Source organism: Homalodisca vitripennis, chromosome 4, assembly GCF_021130785.1.
Source record: "Homalodisca vitripennis isolate AUS2020 chromosome 4, UT_GWSS_2.1, whole genome shotgun sequence".
NCBI classification, from domain to species: Eukaryota; Metazoa; Arthropoda; class Insecta; order Hemiptera; family Cicadellidae; genus Homalodisca; species Homalodisca vitripennis.
Genome location: NC_060210.1, coordinates 44,721,386 through 44,744,410, shown reverse-complemented (window position 1 = coordinate 44,744,410; position 23,025 = coordinate 44,721,386). Strand labels below are relative to the sequence as shown.

The window sequence follows — 23,025 nt, the reverse complement described above, 5'->3', positions numbered from 1 at the left end:
AAATGGGTTAATACAGTAAAACCAACGAGGTGAGCGACATCAAAGTTGTGGACCACTTTATTTCAAATCAAATCAAATCAAATCAAATTATTTTATTGTTGAAGACATTTACATGCATAACAATCGTCAGTGTACATTGAAAATGAACTAGCCTAGTTTTTAAAATAACTAAAGGCCCTTATCAATTAGAAAACAATTAGTACTATAATATTCCTTTTCAGATAACAAGCACTTTATCTTCCTCCTAAATGATATTGAAGTGTTGGCCTCCTTGAACCCAGATGGCAAGTTATTGAAAAAATTTTATGCAAGAGTAAAGGGTTTGTTTTTCAAAGAATGTTGTTGAATGTTTTGGAAGAGTTAAGGAATTTGTACCGCGGAGATTATAATTTGACTGTTGTACTGGAAAAAGGTGTTTGTTTTTAAAGACAAATGTCAAACATTCCAGTATATATAGACTAGGAAACGTCAACAATTTATTTTGTCTAAAAAAACCTCTACATGACTGAGAACGATTGAGTCCACATATCACTCTTATGGCTTTCTTCTGGAGGGTAAACAAGGCTTTAGTCTTAGTGGATTCATGACCCCATATGATCAAGCCATAACTCATGTAAGTGTAGAAGCACCCATAGTAAGCTGTCAGCAAAACATCTTTACTAGAGAAAGTAGCCAATCTTCGTAAGATAAACAGACTGCTGCTTAATTTTCTAATTACTTTGTCGATGTGATTGTGAAAGGACAAATTACAATCAATTACCAGACCCAGAAAATCAGCGCTGGGACTAGGACTAAGACGAAAGTCGCCAATGACTATATCAGAAGAGTTTGCATCTGTTCGAGACGATCTTAAATAGAATTCAACAAGTTTTGTCTTCTTTACATTTACATGAAGTTGGTTTTTTTCCAGCCATTGCAACAAAGAACTACTCTGAATAAATATATCAGTTTCTAGTCGCTCTCTGTTTCCATTGGAAATGCTGAAGGATGTGTCATCAGCAAAAAGACATAAGTTACCCATATTTACAGCTGTAGGGATATCATTCACAAATAAGAGAAAAAGTATAGGTCCGAGAACGGAACCCTGTGGCACACCTGTCAAAGTAGACAACTCCTTCGACTCGTATGTGCCCAGGCAATCCGAACTGTCAATATATGGAACAGCCACCACTTGTTTTCGGTTGTGCACAAAAGATGAAACCCAATCATAAGCCCTGCCTCTAATACCGACCTGTCGGACTTTTTCAAGTAACAAATTGTGAGGTACTACATCGAACGCCTTACTTTGGTCCAAAAACAGAGCAAAGGTGTACCTGCGATCATCAAGCGAAGAAACAATCTCTGATACAAAATTAAATATTGCATCTGTAGTAGAAACACCCTTTCTAAACCCAAATTGTTGGTGACAGACCACCTTATTCAATTCAAGGAAAGATTCAAGACGGATAAGAAAGAGCCTTTCCAAGACCTTAGAAAATGTGGAGAGTATAGATATTGGCCTGTAGTTTTCTGGGTCCTGATGATTTCCATTTTTAAACAAAGGCTTCACAATTGCTGTTTTGAGAGGTTGAGGAAAAACTCCAGTTTGGAAGGATGCATTTGTTAAATGAGCTAGAGGCACAGCCAAAAGTTCGGCACAGGACTTTAGAATTTTTGATGATATCCCATCTTTTCCTGAGGAGTTACTCGTACGTAGTGATTTGATTACTTTCAAAACTTCAAATTCACCTGTTGGCGTCAAGTACAAAGAAGGACCTACATGCTCAGATGACCTATAGCACTCTACTGATGATGAGGGTTGTAACGAGTTCAGTCGTGTTCCGACCCGGCTAAAAAATTCATTGAAACCCTCAGACACAACACGAGGGTCTTGCTCTACAACTCCTTCCGGTGTCAAAAATGAAAATGGTTTAAAATTTTTTCTCTTTTTACTCGGATTTAAATCATTGATAATTTGCCATGCAGCCTTTTGAATGTTGTTGGAGTTTGATAATTTTTTTAAAACCAATTCCGACTTTGCAGACCTAATGCTGTCCCTGAATTCTTTTTTCAATTTTCTATATTGCACTTTTAACGGATGATGAAAATCGAGATGCTTAGAAACATAGTACAACAGTAACATCCTTTCTCTTAGGTTTAGAAGAGTTTGATCTAGTGTTATCCTGGTCCGACCTGTGCTCTCATTTAGCCTAACTTGCTTCTCAGTAAAGGCCAACTTGTAATAATAAGAAACTTTGTTTATGAAAAGAAAAAACTTATGCGAAACATCATCGGTGTGAAGAATATCATCCCAAGTCTCATTTTTTAAGAAATTGTTAAAGATAAAAGTGTTGTTTTGTGTGCAAAATCTAACTTTTTTGTAAAGAGGAATTTCTGTTTTAATATAGTCAAACCCAAAGTCAGCAATTTGGGCATGATGATCGCTAAAACCAGTCACAAGAACAGCAGCATCAAATGTAGTAGGGTTTATGTTTGTAAAAATGTTGTCAATAGTCGATCTAGATCCACCATATTCCCTCGTGTAAGTTGTGATGGTTTGTGCAAATCCTGAGAAAGTTGATGTACTACACCATCTAGAATATCCGGTCACATGAGCAGAGAGAACAGTGTCAAAGCTAAGTGAACCGGGGGTAGAGACACACTATCTTGCGAGATTTTTCCGATCATAAGAGGCAAGGGGAGAGATTAGTCGACCTTTACAATCATGGCCAGTTACTGTGGCTCACTAGAGTTACATAAAAAAGTGCATAACCCAAATTAATATTGGAGTAAAATTATATTCAGAACAATGTTGTAACTATTAAAAACTCAACATAAATCTTACTCGTATGAATGTAACTGACCCAGTTTACCTAGATTTTAAATTCTAAAACTAAAAAGCGTTAGGATGCGTATTAATCATAGTATCTTTAAAATGAGGCGTCCCATAACTGTACACCTCAAAATAAAGGCATATAATTGTTGTTATGGGACTACAATCAAGATAGGCTGTTAGTACAGCTGGCTGTCAGATGCATTTACTACTTAAGAAAATTGCAATAAATAAAATATTCCAGCTCTTTAATTTAGAGCGTATACTAAAATATTAAGTAACTTATTTAAAGGATCGGATATCACTTAGACTTATTTAATAAATATGATCAATTATTGTTTTTTACTTCATTTGATTTTTAAGTGGGTTTGCACAATTTGAATCAGACAATCTCTTTATTGGCGAAAACAGCACATGTCATTACAAATCCTAACACCAAAGTTGTTAAAATATTTATTCATTCAAACGTGTTCTATTCAATTTCATTACCTTACACAAAATACTATTATCTTTCTCTACACACTATGTAGCCATGGTGGGAAAGGTTTATTTAACATGAATATTGAGTTTAGCTCCAGTTATCCTTCCTCTTAATGCAGTGTCTGGAATCTGATGCTGTTACAGACTTGACTCCGGAATCTGGAGCCGTGTTAATCTGAAGAGATGAGGAAAAAGTCAACGACGAAGAAGTTCAAAACGAACAAGTTACATAGTTTCGACATCAGATACTCCTATATTATAAAATATAGTGTAATCCAGGTGAATTGGCATTAACACTATGTTTTATATTTTGTAACCTAGATTAATGCCAATTCACCTGTTTTACACTATATTTTATCATTTATGTATCTGTGATGTTAAAACAATGTAAATTGTATGTTTTGAGCTTCTTCGTCATCGACTTTTTTTTATCTCTTCACATGAACATGGCTCCAGATTCCAGGAATCAAGTGTGTAACAGCATCAGATTCCAAATGCTGCATTAAGTGGGAGGTGAACTGGAGCTAAACTTAACATTCAGACTATTATCTTTATTTGACTAAGGGTTTATTGTAATTTATATTAAAGCTGTTTAGAGAAAATATAATTTATTACATTGTTTGGAATAATTGAAAAAACAGTATATTTTGAATAAAGTAAAAACGCTGTTGGATAATGTTATTTGTTCTCAGACGAAGAAAGACACTGACGGAGCCTGAAGTACGTTACTTCATGAAACAAATCCTTGAGGGTGTGCTCTATCTGCATGAGAGAGGAATCATCCACAGAGACCTGAAGCTTGGAAACTTGTTTATCAATGATGAGGTTGAAGTTAAGATAGGTGATTTTGGATTGGCTGCTAAAATTGAATACTCTGGCCAGCGTAAAAAGTAAGTGCTTGGTTGCTCTTTTTAATGTATTATTTATTGAAGATGAGAACTTATGAACTGATTAATAAGCTATTAATATATCACTAACCTGTAGACTTTGTTTGATGTTGTGTGGATATACAATTATATTATAATAAATGAGTAAAGTGTGTGTAATATTGCATATATCATTTAGAGTGGTGCATATGTCAGTTTCGCCATAAATTGGGATACTTTGTTTCAATAGGTTGGTAACAATGTTAAGTTGGCAGCAACATGGAGTAAGTTCATTGTTATCTGTTCCAGTGGCTAGTGTAAAGTGACGCTCTTTGCATCTGTTATTTGTTTGTGTGTGTTTTTTTTTATTTTTACAACCAAATGAGTTTACATCCTTCAGTTGTGGTGGAAGCATAAAAATACTGCTATAATAATTGAAGAATTTAGTGGTAAATATCCATGTGTTGCAATTCCCACTCGACAGTGTGGAAGTTAAATAAGAGATTTGAAAACACAGAAAGCGTTTTTAATACCCCGAAGTGTGGTTGTCCACGATCAATTTGCAACGAAGAAACCTGCAAACAGTTGATCAAGCTTTTGTAGCTAGTCCCAGTAAATCGACTCGTAAGGCATCTGCTGAACTAGAATTATCAATAAGAAGCGTGCAAAGAATGTTAAATTAGTTAAAATTTTAGCCATACCGTCCATCCTTACTCCAAGCGCTTTCATGTTAATGATTCCGATAGGCGATTTGAATTATGTGAGGCAATAATTATCCGCTCAGAGGCTGATCCAAATTTCTTGTGATCAATTTTGTGGTGTGATAAGGCATATTTCAAACTAAATGGACATGTTAATTGGCATAACTGCGTGTACTGGTCGGATCCATTACGTAATCCAAATAGATGTGGACAATCTATGTGCCTGGTGTTATGGTATGGGGAGGTATTTCGAGTACTGCACTGATTGGTCCTTATTTTCTTCAAGGAAATGTTAACTCAGAAAGTTACTTACGGTTGCTGCAAGAAGTAGTAGTTCCCGAGCTCAGAAACAATCCTGTTTTCAATATTCATTCGCTCATCTGGCAACACGTTGGTGCCCCAGCACATTCAGGTACCAAAGTTAGAGATTTTTTAAATAACACATTTAATGAATGGATTGGTCACGGTGATACAATTGATAGGCCTGCACGCTCGCCAGATCTGGCCCTATGTGATTTTTCACGTGGGTTTTTTAAAGGAGACTGTATGCTTCAAAATCGCAACGAATTCAGAAACCTAATTAGAAATGCATTTGAACTTGTTATAAAAATAAACCTTTATTACTAAAAATTTGTGATCTCAGTCATTGTATGAAGTGTATACAAAATCAAGGTGGACATTTCGAACAACTGCTATAACATAATATGGTAATATGTAAGTAAATTCATATAATGAGTTTGTTTTCTTACCTAAAAGTGTTTTATTCAATTAACCTATAACGCCTTTAAATTTCTCTTCTGAAGAAACTGGCATATGCGCCACCATTTATAGTAATATTACAAGAAAAAAAACAACAGACAGGTGTGCAGCATGTAGGGGAAGAATTCGAATAATGTTACAGCAAGTGAGAGATATAAAATCTTAGTCTTACATTTGGACTATCATGGTCTACTTTGATCTGTTTAATTCGCAACTCAAGTATGGTGTAAGAATTTGTGACAACTCAAGTGCAACCAAAAAAGCTTTTATTTGGTAAAAGAGCAATAAGAGCTATCACTGGTTTGTAAGCTTCCAACTCTTATAGAGTGACCTTTCCTGATCTCAGCATCATAATGCATGTATACAGGGTATAACTGAAATACACCAACACACTTCTACTTTCATGTTAAAACACAGTTGTTTAGAACAACAATAAAGTTAGAAAAGCAAGTTATTTCCTTGTTTATTTTTGATAAGATATCTGTTACTTTCACTTGTAGAAACATTATTAAATAGTGCTCTTACTCTATTTAAGATGGCAGGTTACCCTTTTAACCATCAAGCTGGCATGATATTTATGTATGGAATAGTAATATAGTGTCCCGTCTGTATTACAAATCATTTCCAATCGACAACAACCTACCCATTCAACATAAAAGTTTGTTTAGCACTTGGAAACTGACAATTTCCTTAAAATAAATAACTTGTATACTTATGTATCATACAAATGGTATTGATGCATTTGACTTTAAGTTATACCAATAATTTTTGTATGTTTTCTGTAGGAAAATTAAAGAAACATATATTGAACACAATTAAACATTCCTCTGTTGTATTGTTTTATCTTATTTAAAGGGGCAAAGATCAGTCAAGTGTCTTGTTGGCATGGCAATCTCTTTTGGAGCAATGTTACTGTGCTGTGCCAATTTTTATTTTTAAAAGAGATACAGAGATTATTAGACCATTATTTTTAATATACTCACACTAGATACACAAATAAAACATATTTATTATAATAATAATAATCATTAATATTGTTTTCAAAATTATCTGAGACCAAAATATACCTAAATTTGAAAATATAACTAATTTGAATACCTATTTTTTTATAAGTTAAATGGTTCAAAATTCTATAAAACAAAAAACTGTATTTTAAATAAATATAGTGTACCCTATAATGAAACAAATTCTATCAACTAAAATAAAGTTAAATCAAAATAAAGTTGCCATCATATTGAGTGAATTGAAACAAAAGTGCTTAACCACCTTAAAATATATGCCATGGAAATGAGCAAATCAAACATGCATATTCATATTTTATACTGTGCTCCACTCTTGATGTGCAAATAGAAATGTAATGTTTACTACTTCTAATCCAAATATAATACAGATCAAGGACAATAAATCCTTCTTCTCTTATTGTATTTTGTTCTCTAGTTGATTTCTTTCTTACATTTAAAAATGTATAGGACTCTTTGCGGTACACCAAACTACATTGCACCAGAGATTCTCAACAAGAAGGGACACAGCTTTGAAGTGGATGTCTGGTCTATTGGATGTATCATGTGAGTAATATATATGTACAGGTAGAACCTCATTGACCTATGTAAGTTCTTAGCATTGGGTCAATATCGACCATTTACTGGTACAACATTAACTGATTGATCGGCTGGGTGTTCTGGGTTGTCAGATAAGCTGGCACCACAGTTGATACAATATTCTGAAAATCCAGGTTACCATTAAATGTTGGGCAAGGAAAAGGAAATTTACTAACATTTTTTTCTTTTATTATAAGAAAAATGACTGAAATATTTTTCATCAAACAAGCTTGTGTATTGATAGTATGTAAGTTTCCGTTGTGGCAGCATAATGTACTATTTCTGAGCCTCACAGTCACACATCCTTTTCAACATGAGAACCTCTGCAAATGCTGTATTCTCTTGTTCATTCAAGTGAGATATTACTTCCACACAACCCTTCATTACTGATTATCACGGACTGCAATCGTTTGTTCACCAGTTACTGTGCTGTTCCAACCACTTCTCTATGTCAATGATATCCACAGAGCACTGATTATATGGAGTGAAACCATAATCTGATCTGTCTATGACTGTAAAATTAAAAAATGAAATGATGTGAGCGCATTACAGACATGCAGAGATGGGTCTCCATGTACAGTCGGATTACCAAAAGTGGTTCAAGTTGCCTGGAGATCTTAGAGTGGTCCAACTTAACAAGTTTTGCTGTGTTAGTTTAACCTATTATATTTACTCTTACACAACTTTTTTGAATTAATTCAATATTACTTTATTATTTTGTGGAAACAAGTTTAACTAGTGAAAATAACGTTATTTTAGTAGATTTTTTAGTTTTTGGATTTCTTGTTAATATTTGCTTAATTAACATTGACCTTATTATTCCATTAGTAAATTTATTAATACTTTTTAAAATAATTTTATTATAACTTTTTAGCCAAATACACTTAAAAGTCTATGGCTATATTTCTGTTCAACCTTTAATTGTCTTCTTAAATTATTATGTAGTTTGATAGCTTCAATAAAATATCTGTGAAGATTAAAAAAGTTAGTAATCTTGCCAACATAACATATACAATGTATAGAATTCTTTTAAGAAGTTATTTTATTTTAAGATAGCCAAGAATTGATTTCGAGAAAGAGAACATTAATTTTGAAATACATCAAAACCAATCAGACATGCCCCTGCAGCAAATTGCTGCAAAGACAGGTATTTGTGAATATTTTCCTTATTTGGTGAAAGGGGTGGAACATCCATGTTATTCTCTACCACTGCCTGGTTTCAGTTAAAAACTTGTTTGCAGTGATTAATTTGTAAATATGTGATGTAAAACGGGCATGTGAGGGCAGACTGTCGTTTTTGACTGGTGTGAGAAATTTATAAACAGGTGTATATTTACTTGATTTTTTACAAAGGAATATTCTTTGTTCAAGAAAACCTGTATGTGTTAACCCATTGCGGATCGTGAAAAAACGGCGCGCGCGCGCGGGCCTTAGAGTACGAATTAATCCGTATTACAACACAGCACCCGCAGTGTTTGCACGCCTACCTGCCTGCTTAGCGCGCTCGCTAATTATACATGTTTTGTTTGTTTATGTTGTTATTTATGTTATATAAACATTATACAGATCATATTAAACAAGTATATTATACTAAAAAAATGTAAAAAATACAGGTACGTAACATTTTTACTAACGTTTTTTGCGTGTTGTAGCTGCTTGATGTAGGACGGGATCAAATGTTTTACACAATAAAAAAATGTTGTAATAAAACTGTCACTTCAAGAAACAACTAATCTAATATTTACAAAATATTTACACTGTATTGAGAGACTTTTGTCTTAGTAGTGGATTTTAGTGTGATAGCCCGCTCGTCACTGTCAACATTAGTATCCGCGTAATTATGAAAAACGTGGACAAATACGCGTGACAGAACCGTCTCCATCCTCAATAAACACTATCGATATCACTTTCATCACTTCCAATTTCTAATAATAGTCTATCTAATTCAGATGATCGTAAATTGTCCACCCCATTTTATTTACGTACACGCACACGAGGCAAAGGAAAATCGAACGCCACGACTGTACGCCTTAGACAAACTATTTGTCGCAAATAATAACGTTATTGTCCGATAACGAGGGGAGTATTTGTGGACGAGTACCAGAGATAAGATAGAAAGCCAGTCCAGAAAACAGACTATAAATATCTCTGAGGCTTATAACAGCGATAAGCGTTCAAAACAAATGAGTCATCCGTACCACGTCATCCACGTGAGGGTCACGTCATTGTGCTTTTGGTCCACGCCTCGCTCCGCGTCACCCTCACGTCGTTGATCCCGCAAATGGGTTAACACCTTCCCTGCGACACAAGTCATGTTACGACTTTAAGACACCGGGATGGTAGCAGTGACTTTTCACTGCAGTCTATGTGTTAAAGACAGTAAAACTAACTTAGAAACTTGTCCATACATTGAAAGATTTACTTAATTTTTAACGTTTTTATAGCCATTTATACAAGATGTGATCAAATTGCCACAGCGTGTGTTTTCATGCACAAACAGTAAAGGGGCTTGTAATTGCATTTTAATAACAATTCTATAAAGGGAATTTTGAAACTATATAATTTATTAAAAAATTATGAGTGGGAAGAGGAGAGGTCTTAAATTCATCTTTTATGTATTTTCTTTTACATTGAGCTCAAATTTTGACCCCACAAACCACTTACATATTTGAAGCTTTTGAGGAAAAAAAACTAAAACAATGGGAGTGCTAATAGCCGAGCAGTCTCGGACATTGGAATTTAAGTCTGAATTAGAGATAGCGCAGGTACAAATCCTGTCTGTTATTGTTAAGTCAGCAATTTAGCAATTCTTTAAAGATAATCTCAATAATAATGACTCTCTAGGTTGTGGTATTTTTTAACAGTAGAGACAAAAAATACAAAACAGTTGTTGCTGTTCGAGTCTACTGTATTTCATGCCAGTTATAGGGTTAAAGGACACTCATAAAAGAAGAAGTAAACATAAATTTTTATTCCTTTGGCATTTTATTTTAAGAAAAATTCTTAGATTGGACATTTGTTTTTGTGCATTCATTCTTCACTTCATCCTATTGTAGATATTTTCTATGCATTGGTGCTTAGTCCAAACCATGGTAATCCTATGTTTACCAACCTTAACATTTAGGTACTTAATCTTATAAAGCAGGATTGATGATTATACTTTATGATTTCAGTAAAACTGATCGTCTAGGGCTCGGATTTTCATTAAAAAATGAATGAAGTCAAGAAAATAAATGAAGTATAAAAGTAGCTTTCTCTAATTATATAATGCAATATGTTACCATGTAGACCATGGTAACATATACATACACATATACACACACCATACATATACATATGTGTATATGTATACATGTTACCATGTATGTAATGTGTTATTATGTGGACTTTTAAGTAACTAACTTTTATCATGTACATAATTTTTCTAGTCTCTAAACTCAAATGTCATTATTACAAATGTCAGCTATGTTTAATTGTGCTTCCAGGTTTACCTTGTTGGTGGGAAAGCCTCCATTTGAAACATCTACCCTGAAGGAAACATACTCCCGTATTAAACGTTGTGAGTATAGACTACCATCAGCCATCAATAAGCGTCCGGCGGGTCTCCTAATAAACAGGATGCTTCAGGCAGAACCTGAGAAGCGGCCCACTGTTCGGCAGATCCTACAATCAGAATTCATGTCAGAAGGATTCTTGCCCAGTCAGTTACCTGTCTCCTGTCTAACAATGGCTCCAAGAAATGACACACTCTACCGAACAGACTCACAGCGTAAACCACTCAAGGATGTCTTGGACAATAGTAAGTATAACTTGTAATTGGAATTTGATACTTTTATACCTACAACTACAGATTAAATTCTCTTATTAAGAATTTAAATAAAAGAATGCTTTATATTGTCATTTTTTTAGCCGTTGTTAACCCTCCTAGTGATGAATATGTTTATTATGAATGATAGGTGCATTTGGAGTGTTTCGCTGGGGGTTTCTTAAAAATTAATAAAAATTATTAATTTTATTGAAAATACAACATATTATATACCAAAATATTTATAAAAACATAAAGAACGATTTAAAAATAAATAAAACTACTTACCTTTGTACATATCCCTTAAATCTTGCTCAAAAATTAAAAAAACAGTTTTTTGAAAAACAATTTTTTTTTACTACAAAAACCACATAGTATAAAACTTACTAGACAAAGATTTGAAGATAGCCAATTTTTTCTAAATTTCATGAAGATAAATAATATATACAGTTTTTGTACAATATTTTACTTGAAAAAACTGTTATGATGGAAATATATACAGTATGTACATGGAAGAAACCCTTCCATTCACTCTTAGGCACTACTACTATCACGCTTTCTCTTCCTCCCTTGATACTTTGGTCTCCAAAAATGATCCAATTTATGGAAACACTCTATGAACACCAGAATTGCATCCTGGACACTAGAATCGTGATCTTCCCCTTTTTTTGTGTGGCCACATACAATATTATAGCCGCTCTTGTCTTCCTGGTAAGCGTTGGAGGGAATGGCCTGCACCAGGATTTGAATTATAATCATCGGGAAAATTGTCTGCACTGATATCACTGTCACTCACATCACTCATTTGTTCTTCTAAAACATTTCTAATATCTTGTGAACGTAAATCATCCGCCATTTCGAACGTATTACAATCGGAATAAACGAAATAACACCGATAAAACACGCCGACACAACTCATAGGTTAGCGGCGCGGCGGTTAGCGGCCGCGAGTAAAACACAACGTCGTAACAAATACCAGCTATTTGTTCATTCTTTTAACAATTCATCTGGAGACAGATCTAGAGGAAAGAGGAGACGTTCCTGTACACAATGCAGTAAATACCGGCCAAATTTAACCGAAGATAGACGAGCAGCGATGACGAATTCGAAGGCATGTTTGAACGTCGACACATCGACGTCTATCATTCATATTAAACAAATGAACGTCGCTAGAGCGGCCTCTATCACTAAGAGGGTTAACTGATATGTATGATTTTAAATAATATATAGATGATACTTAATTGTTTTATATATATATATATATATATATATATATATATATATAATGAAAAGTCAGCTAAAACCTCTTTTTTAATTATTTTATTGCCATACATGTGTTTTGGTATTCAACCATCACCAGTGTACATTAACGTCTAAAAGGGTTGTAGTTTACTTTATACTATACAAATATAAAGATAACCCTATAACGTGGAGTTAATAACACACACACACACACACACACACACACACACACACATATATATATATATATATATATATATATATATATATATATATATATATATATATACAGTGTGATTTAAAAGTATGGATAAGTTTTTCATGGATAAAGATGAAGGGATGAAACTTGGGCCACCCTTTTAGGAAATAGAAATGAACTTTTTGGTCACTGTTATAACTTTGCCCATTTCCCCAAAATTGGATTTTGGGGGAGGGTGGCTCAAAATTTTTAATTTAAACCTTAAGAATAATGCTTTTTTAAAATGTAATAAGCTTATTTGATGACAGATGAACATAGTCCAGTACCAAAGGTGGCAGTGCCAGTTAAACCTACCGGCAATATAGTGCCCAGTTATGGAGGGCTGGTAGGTAAGATACGGCCATCTCGTCCCAGCGTACAGGCTGCTGGTAGTGTACATGTCATGGCCAACGAGACCACAGCTGAGTGTAATCGTCTTCTGCGTAACCTGGGCAATCAGCTGCAGAAACTGCTCAGCAATTACCGCACCACCAATGTCAACTGTGTGCCCATCAGTAACTTAGGTAGGTATTATTTGATATTCTCTTCAGAAAATCTTTTATGTAAAACACATTACTCCCATTCAACATCCTGGAGGCTGGATTAGTACTTAAATTGTCTCCATCAGTTTATCAAAAGCAAGAATTGTAACCTTTGCTTTTGATTTGAGTGTAATTAGTTGTTCGATAAGTGGAAAATGAAATGGAGCTAAACACTTCCATTGGATATTTAGTTGTTGCAGTTTATTTTTGTATTTGCTATCCATAATATACAATGTTTTCAATGAACTTTACCTTCGTTTTGAGTTTATTGCTTTTAAAGGTATCTGCAACTTGTTCAAAATTAATGGGCCATTTTCATATTAGTTGTCGAAGGGATTTTTATGTACTTAAATGTAGTCTCTCAGGGATCTATTCTGGGGCCACTGTTGTTTCTAATATCTATTAATGACCTTCCTTTTTCAGTCTGAGCAAGAACAATTATACGTGCTGATGACACAACTTAAGTATTAACAACAGTTTGAATGAACTTAATTTAACTACACAATCTGTTATTGCAGAAGTCTCAAATTGATTTTAAAGAATAATGGTTTTCTTTTAAATGAATCAAAAACTCAAAATATGCTATTCAGTTCAAGGCCAACTGGTAACAATTAATTGTGACTCACATAGTACCCTATCAAGTGCCAAAATCTTGGGAGTATTTATGGATAAATATATAAATTGGGATACACACATAAATTAAATATCTTCTAAATTACCACACGTTGTCTTTCTCATTAGGTGTCTCATTCAGTTTGTCCATAGTGAGTATGTTAAAACTGCTTATTTTGTCTTTGTGAGTCCATCCTCAGATAGGGACTCTTCATGTGGGGAAACAACAACAAAATCACTAGTATTCTTATTCTTCAAAGAAAGGTTATAAAAATAATTACGAATTCCCAGTCACATAATTGTAAACTTCTTTTTCAAGATTTTAAATTCAAACTGTCATAAATCTGTACCTTTTTGATTTAATGAAATATATTTTTCAAAATCCAACATTTTTCAAACCCCACAATGATAATCACTCCTACAATACAAGGCATAAGAGTTCAGTATTAATTGATCATAATAGGTTAACCAGAATACAAAATAGTCCCTCTTAGTTTCCTTGAAATATACAATCACCTTTTATTATCAGTTCAAAAATATGATAAAAAAAGTTTTCTTAGAAAATATTATTTATGGCTTCTGGACAATTCTATTCACTGGAAGAATTCTTTTGCATGAAATCTATAATATTCTATCTATCACGTTAAAGTTATACTCCTATTGATCTACTAGTGAGACTTTCAATACATTTAAAATCCATACTGGTCACCCAACATATTTTTATTTTTTTGTTTTATAACTAGCATGTTAACATTCTAATTTGTATGTTAACATTAAGATGGTCAAGGCTGTCACTAGGCCTCATTTTATGACTGTCAATGATCCTTGTATTTTTTATGACAGTAAAAATGATTTAAATTTGATAATTGTATAAGCAGTTTTTAGCTACTAGAACAATGTTTTGCAAGTGAATTTCTACTAATTATTTGTACTAGTAAAATTTACTGTTTAGTCTTTTTGAAGTACAGTAAACATTAAATTTAATATCCAGGCCTGCAATATATGGTAGCCATGGTGACAAATAATAAAACCTTTCGTAATTTATAATTCAGTGTGCAAGGAATGGAATGCAGGCAAGCTCGATCGCTTTCTTTTACACATTGGCCATGGGGGAGGGGGTTGAAGCCTCCTCCTTGACGACTACGGTTCTCTTTTTAGAGACAATATCCATGACAAAACTGATATTGGTGATGTGTCTTTCGAATGTACATTGGGAACTTTTAGTGGTGGGAAAGTAACTTTACTTTATCAGTAATTTAAGATTTGAACTGTGAATGCTGTACATTACTGAATATTTGATATTTCGTAAGATAAATTTGTTTCAATAACTTTTTTTATTTAATTGTGTGTGTTATGCGAGCGAGTGTGTGCGTGAGTGACCAAAAATATTTAAAATATCTAGTGCATTAGTTTAGAACTTCAGTTAGAATAAGTTTTATTTTGTTTCATGGATTTATAAACTTTTATGAGAAAATGTTCCAACGCAGTATTCAACGTTGTAATTGGCTGAGTGTTAGCAAAGCTTTTCATTTAAGGTGTTGGAAAGTTTGATTTTTGTCTGTATGTCTCTCTCTGTCTACATATCTCAAGAATGAACTGACTATTGTAGTCTTAAAATTTTGCTTGAAGCTTAATTTCTATAAGCAAAATTGAGTTCAATGGGTATGAATGTCACTCTATCTGATTATACTTAGCATTAGAAAATATTTTTACATTGGGATTGTGGATAACCATGATGGAATTGGTAAACAGAGTACAGTCATTTGACATTTTTAATGTAAACATGTTATAACATGTGTAATTGAGGACCTTGCCGGACAAAGGGTACATAGTAAGATATTGTACTTTCGGGAAACGGCTCTTAAAGTTTATAGTTGTAAAGATATTTTGTAACACTTAAAGGATCCTGTGCTTAAAATTTATTGTACTGGAATATTTTATAAACTTTATTATAATGTTATTACTCTTGTATTTACTGAAAAGTACTAATTAGTAAAAATAAAATTTATAAGAGATGTTATGTGCCCTTTTTTAGCAATACATAGCCTATAACCTAAACTAATGGATAAATGCAGTGAAATATAAAAACAAGTTGATAAAGAACAAACTTTATTACATCACATAGCCAAAATCATAAAAATAAGGTTTTCAAGAATTTTCCTCAAAAATTTGCTCCAGCCATATTTCGTCATCTGCGGTCAAGTACTTCATCAAACTTCGGACATCAATGATTTTAGCTTCCGACACTTCAGGAAATGGCACTGTTGCAGGTTGAATTTCTCCTAATGTTTGTTTATTTACAGTGTTCATAAACTTGAAAGGAGAGTAGGTAGGAACAAAAGTGCTAGAACACACAACAGTTCCATCACTTTTGTATTTAATTATTACGTACTTCATGATTGTAAACTTCTGTTTATTAGCCAACTTTTGAAAGTCTTCGAAGAAAGGCTGAAGGCTCTTATCCCAATCTTTTATGAGACTTCGATCCATTATTACTGTAAAAGGGCTAGGCTTCTGCCGAGCCTGAACCATAGCTTGCAGCCATGGCTTTGCAGTTCCGATGACCTCTCTCTTTTTGATATGAGACCTAACAAGACCAAAGTTCCGGTCACATTGTGAGAATGAATGGCCCCTAACTGGAAACAACTGTATAATTTCTACGTCAAACACTTTGCTGAACCACGAACAAAATTTAACCATTGTGGCGTTGCGGTTTTGTCCCCCAGCAGAGTCCGATAACAAAACAACAGTTTTTACTTCTGATTTTTCAATATATTTCTTAAGGCAATCGTACAGAAATGAAGCCACACTGTTCGAATTCTTAGATGCTTGTGATTCCATGAAACAGTAGAAGTAAGACTCGTCATCATTGAAAATGTGTACGTTAAATGCATATAACCATAAAAGCCTTTTGTAAAATTGGCTGTTCACATTAATTCTTGGCACTGGGTAGTTTTGAGCATAGTCAAATTCACATACCAAAAAAGAAGAATCAGTTTTTGCTTTTTCTATGAACTCATGTTTTAAAGCTAGTCTTCTTTTATATTTACGCTGATGAATCTGATAAGGTACTTTGATTGGATCATTAGGATTTCTTGACAGTTTTTCTCTGCATTCTGTACAATAATCGCACACATCACTTTTAGGTGACCTCATACCAAATTCATGGCCAAACTTAGATTTGAAACACTTAAAGTAGTGGGGGTAGCCCATTTTCAAGTTTTCATTTGTTTCAGACCTATAAAACTCTTGAAACAATGTGTAAAGAGTTTTAATATTGAGCTCCGGGTTGTCAAAGTACTTTAGAGAGGTGTTATTGCCACTATAATGGCTTAGGCTATATGGAATTGATTCAAGGTGTGTCTTCATCAAATCAAAAACATTATGTTTCAATTTGTGTGGTCGATTAGTGTGATGACCTCTCCGTTCTGTAAAGTCCTGATCATTTAACACTTTTTGTTGGATTACTCTTATTCTTTTAGTACTTATTTGTAAAAGTTTTCTTAAGAAACCTTGACAGACTGATACCTTAAAACCACCAACGTTGATACTATAGGCCCAAATATTAATTCGGGCTTTTTTGGGTTAAATGGTCTGAGTTTGTTGATCAATCTTTTCTATACATTTAGAAATAAATGAGTCTTGCAACTCTTTACCTTGGTTGTAGAATGATGAAAATAATTCGTTCTGATGTTCTGCAGTAAAACTTTCAAAACATTTCTTACTACAATACTCGGTAACATAAAAAAACTGCTTTCCACTTACAGTCTTTCCAGACCTACCGACATACTCTTTGCACATATGTTGACAGTTTGTCAGTAAATTATGCTCTTCACAGTGGTCCAGTAGTCTTCTGAGAACGATCCTTTCGCACAGTTTTGAGAAAGCGGATACAAGAGAGAGAGAATAGGTGTATAAGTTCTTCAGAGCAAAATTTGAGAATTTATAAATAAAAACCAGATGAGATTATTGATTTGAGGTTGTTAATGATTATCTTGACTTCATTTTAATTTGTTTCTCGAAAGTGTACGAGCTGTTGAAGTGCTGGCTGTACAGGTGGTGAAATAGTCCTTAGTATCCCATTTTTCGGTTATGTATACAAAGTGAGAGTTTAGATAGTTTGCTACAGAGCTGTCAATTATTTTTCCATTGACTAGCTTTATTTTGTTCACTGATTTTTCTTTCTTGGACCATGTTGTGTTTATGACTTCCCACATAGCCTTGGGTTTATAGTCAGCATGGGCGATATGGCCTGAAATTGCTTGTTTTCTGAGAGGTTTCAGTCGTAGGTCATTGTTTTTTTACATCTTATTGATTCTACCTTGTCATAAATAGATCCTGTCACTTCATATTAACAAAGGGTTGTCAGGTATCTGTCTTTTAATATATTGACTTCATGGTCAGTAAAGTATTTTGTGTTTTAGTTTTTGGCATGTTTTAAATTTCCTCTGTGGGCATGGTAAATCTTATACTATTGCTTAGTCTTTCAAAAACTTCGTTCAGCATCTTTAGTTTGTAGAATATTTCACCAGTTCTATTCACCAAGTATGTATGAATTTCAGTTCTTGAAGAATTTTTCTTCTGAAGCAGTGACTCATTCTGAGTGGATTACTCTGTTACAGCAAAATGTACAAATGATCTCCTTTGCAAGACAACATTATTTCCCCATTAAAAGTGTACTAATACAAAGTGAAAGCTAGTAAACTATAAATAACAAAGAAGTAATTAAAAAACCACTTGACTCCTTTCTAAATATAAAAAATACTTTTTACATTTAGAGGTTTGGTTTTTTAGAGGAACTGACGGATCCAGCAGCCCAGCCATTTGTATGGATCAGCAAGTGGGTGGATTACAGTGACAAGTATGGCTTTGGCTATCAACTATGTGATGACAGTGTAGGAGTCATGTTCAATGATCAAACTCGTATCCTGCTGCTACCCAATCAGACGTAAGTTTTCCTCTGTTTAAAGTAAAAGAATACTTGTTCATAATATATATTTTTATCAAATAAGTCAAATTTATCAAATAAATTATGTTTTAAATGGTCTTATTTTTCAAAATATCATATTAGCATATAATAGTTAATCATTTGTCTAAATTATTTATTTGAATAGTAATGTTTGATTATTATTTACTGGCATGGATTGTTCTTAGGGACGTGCACTACATTGAGCGAACAGGAGAGGAATCCTATTACACGATGGGCTCCACTCCGGCAGAAATAGACAAGAAGATGAAGCTTTTGTCGTACTTCAGGCGGTACATGTCAGACCATCTGATTAAAGCAGGAGCAGCTCATGCACGACAAGAATGTGACCGACTCACCCGAGTGCCGTACATGCACATCTGGAAGCGATCCAACAACGCTGTGACAATGCAACTCACCAATGGAACAATACAGGTCAGTGTGACGGAAAAACCATTCATAAAACTGCTGTAAGCTGAGATTTTAAAAAGTATTACAAGACAATGAATTTACTGCTTCAAACCCATTGCTTATTGAAAACAAATTTACGCAAATGATGTCATTACCACTTGCTGAGGTTGAGTGGTAGAGAGGGCTAAATAGCCCTAACTCCGCCTCTTAAATAAAGGCATATTTCATTTCATTATCAAAAAAATGTAGTATAATCAATCATAGTTAAATAATAATTTAAGAAAGAGCAATTACAAGTTTTAGTAAACACGTCATACTATGTATCCTTACTTTACTTAAATTCATTATGATGGTGACTATTATCATAATTATAATTTGAGTGCTTAAAAGAGGGTTGCCCCTAAGACTGCAATTTATTTATTTACAAAATAATTTATTTTAATTGAAGACTTTATTTTATATTGTACTTTATTTGAAAATGTTAATTACAATTTAATTTTCTCTTTCGTTTAGTTTGTTGGTAGATTTGGAGAAAATTTATTAGACATAACTTTGAAGTTGTTTAAAAATATTTTGGGGGAAATTGTAAACTTCCTCAACTATATGAGGATTACCTTCATACTAAATTTCATAAAATTTTGAGGTGTTCATGTTTATACTTTGTGTTGATTTGATATGAAATGACGCTGTCGGAATATTTGGCAAGAGCCACCTGTGTGCCAAGTTTCTACCACTTCTAGAAGTAGGATGGAATTTGTATCCTATATCAGTCAGTTTCATATGCGGCTGTAAATATATTAGATATGTATATAATATCTTTTTGTATTGTCAGAATATATACATTCTGATTAATTATTATTATGAATTTATTTTTGAATGGACTTTTTTACATATTTATAATATCTCCAGCCTTTTTACGTAAGAAAAAATGTTTTAAGGAATTAAATTGTCCAAGAAAATCCTGCCATATTTGGGATGATAAACATTCCTACATTTTTGCAAAGGAAATATAGTTTCCATATATTCCTAACACTTTAAAAATCCTCTCCTTTCTATATACTCAAAACATACATACTAGTTATTAATGATAATGATACAAACTTAGATGCTGTCCCTAATTCTATTTTTTTTTTTTATGTGTATACTTACTAATAAAAAATTGGGAACAGGTTAACTTCAGCAAGGACCACACCAAGGTCGTTGTCTGCCCACTGATGTCTGCTGTAACTTACATTGATGACAAGAAGAACTTCCGCACCTTCAGACTCAGCACATTAGAGAGTTATATCTCTTTACCTCAGTTTGCACGGCTGGCAGACGGTCTAAATTATGTTTACAAAAAGATACCTGATCTCATGAGTACATAAAATGCTCCCCTCCAGGCCATAAAGGTATTGACATATTAGTTATAGTAAAACATAACTAGATCTTTCTGAGATAAAGTTAGAGTCACAATTATTTGTTCACAATTTTATGTATCAGACTAGAACTAAAGGCTTGATATTATTTGCTTGAATCTTGGAAATTTTTAGTTTATTTTTAATTGTAGAGGGGGACAGTAATTTTTGTGTTATGAATTAAGAAAATTACGTGGTAGTATTAATTATTTCTATTAAGAAAATCTATTTTGTTAGTACTGGCTTTGTGAAACATTGTTACTAATATACATAAGGTTAGTTTTCCACAGCTAGTTTGTTCTTTACATGAATTATTGTGTGGTTTGTATAAGAAGAAGCATGAAGTAGTAATAAGCTGTTTAAAATATCTAATTCCAATACCAAAATTGTAGTCTTTATTCTAATTCTTGTGTTATTTCTTATTAAGAAATAAGAAGAGAGCCTTATTTTATAAAACTTTTATTGCCCTTTTTATAAAGGATGGCTTATACCAAAAAACTTTGATTCCAATATCAACATTTACCCAGCAGGGATCACTTCTGGCTGGTTTATACCTACCAGTTGAACCCACCACTGGGCACAGCAAAAACTGATGTGCCACTTCAATCTGGGCAACCTTATGGATGTCCAGTAGCGGCATATCACTAACCGCAAATGTTGAGATTCTGGGATTCATGGGCAATTCGATAGGTCTAGCCTACTGTGGAGGATGGCTGTTGGAGTTGGTGGGGTTTGTTCTCTTACCTCATAGGCTCTTGTTAACCTCAACAAGGGTGTGCCACCCCCTGCCTACTTTGTCTGGAGAGGCTGGGTCACAGCTGGCCTCCCTTCTTCCGGGATGGCTTTGAGATGTAGTGCCCTAATTCTTCCTCATGGATCTCGATAGGAGGCGGCCCCTACTCCCTATCCTTACCCATCCTGAATATCCCATCACTCCGGAAGCAGCGCAAAGGTCCTTACAGGACTAAGTGCAATTTATAAGCTTCTTCTCCTAAGAGGAAAAAAAAAATCAACATTTTGTCTCAATTCAGAATTCACTAAATATTAACTCAAGAATATAGATAGAATAGTAAGATCAGGCTTACCTTTACCAGACTGGAGGGATATTACTGTTCATCACCATAGAGACATTAAAAAAAGCTTCTTTGAGAGAACAGAGGAATGTCCTTCCAATCTGGTAAAATGGTAAACCTGCCTTTCCTATTCTGCCTAAATCTCATACTAAAACCTGGTTTATGTCCTCTTTAATAATAAATAGTGACTTAAGAATTTAATATGCATAATTATTTTGTTTTGGTACCATTAAAGCAAATCTCTGGTCAGCAGGAATGGTTAACCTAAATTTCAGACCACCATATTCTTATAGCGGACATATTTATAATAGAGGAGTCAATTATATAACAGCTGTTTTAGTGTATTTATTATTAGTGTTATTTACAATAAATATTGATTCAGGAAACAGATCTAAACATGCAGTTTGTAGGTGGAGGGAGAAACACGTGTATATTGTATAAGTCCTCAGCTCTGCTTTATACAGTCAAGCTCACACATATAACTTTAACACATTCACAACTGCTGTCATGTACCTGATCGGGTACACACCGGACTTTTGTAAAATGTGTCATGCACCCGATGGGGTACGCGTTGCTGTGCATTTCATTATTGAGTTTTTATTGATTGCCTGTTTTAGTGGTTTGTTAAATTTGAGAGATAATAAATAAATACCTTGACCGCGTTTAAATAAATACCTCAGTCTATCGTGTTCCCTGTTGGGCGCATGATTGCTTAACTTTTAAGGTAAATTAATTTTGTTTAGGTACCCCTTGGGATACACAGAGAATATTGGAAAAAACATAATAAAATAATTGTTTTGTGCAAAATTGTGAAGTCTACATATCTTTTTCTTTATACTTAGACGTTTGGCGTAAAAAAAAAAAACGATTACGGTTTTTAGCCATAATTATTGAAAAATTCAACGGCAAATAAAAAGTCAGGAAAACATTGACGTCTTGAACGTGTTAAATGTTATCGTACCAATATTGTTTGTTATGTATTAAAGTATTCATTGTTTTCCAGGCCACATCCATGTCAGATTGTGACAACAACACTGCGCTTGACTGCTAAACAATTTTGGAAATCTTTCTACATCAAATACTTTATATTTTAATTGTAATTTTCTTAGATTTTATCACATTTTTTGTACTCGTATTTAATTTTTATTTATACAGTATTTTAAAGTTTTTGTTAAGATTTTAGCATATTTTTGTGAATACCATTTAAATTTTAAATTATTTGTTTACTTTTATGTTATTTTTAGGTATTATCATTAATTTATTTCTTTAATTTTGCTCTGAAAAAAAATAACATTCCATCCTGACTGAAGCCTAGCTGTTATGACATGCTATAATAGGCCTTTACATTTTATTCGTAATAAAACATGTTAAGTCTGTATAAAACTAAAACTGTATTAAGGTTGTCTTTCAGGTAAAAGTGTTGTATGCTAGGGTTATTGTGAATTAGCTGGATGAACATGAAAATTCCAGTTAATTTATTCCTTGTTTCATTGTAAATAATTCTATTAAATGTTTACATTAAA

At 33.5% G+C, this 23,025-nt stretch overlaps 1 protein-coding gene across 1 annotated transcript; it reads left to right on the top strand.

The window, feature by feature from the left end:
- Window positions 1–3,967: 3,967 nt before the first annotated feature.
- Window positions 3,968–23,025, top strand: LOC124359252 (serine/threonine-protein kinase PLK1-like). The gene is made up of 8 exons (XM_046811840.1): window positions 3,968–4,182; window positions 7,088–7,183; window positions 10,702–11,015; window positions 12,771–13,025; window positions 18,450–18,603; window positions 18,810–19,056; window positions 20,202–20,423; window positions 22,506–23,025. The coding sequence occupies exons 1-7, from the start codon at window positions 3,968–3,970 to the stop codon at window positions 20,397–20,399; spliced, it is 1,479 nt and encodes a 492-aa protein (XP_046667796.1). The 3' UTR covers window positions 20,400–20,423; window positions 22,506–23,025.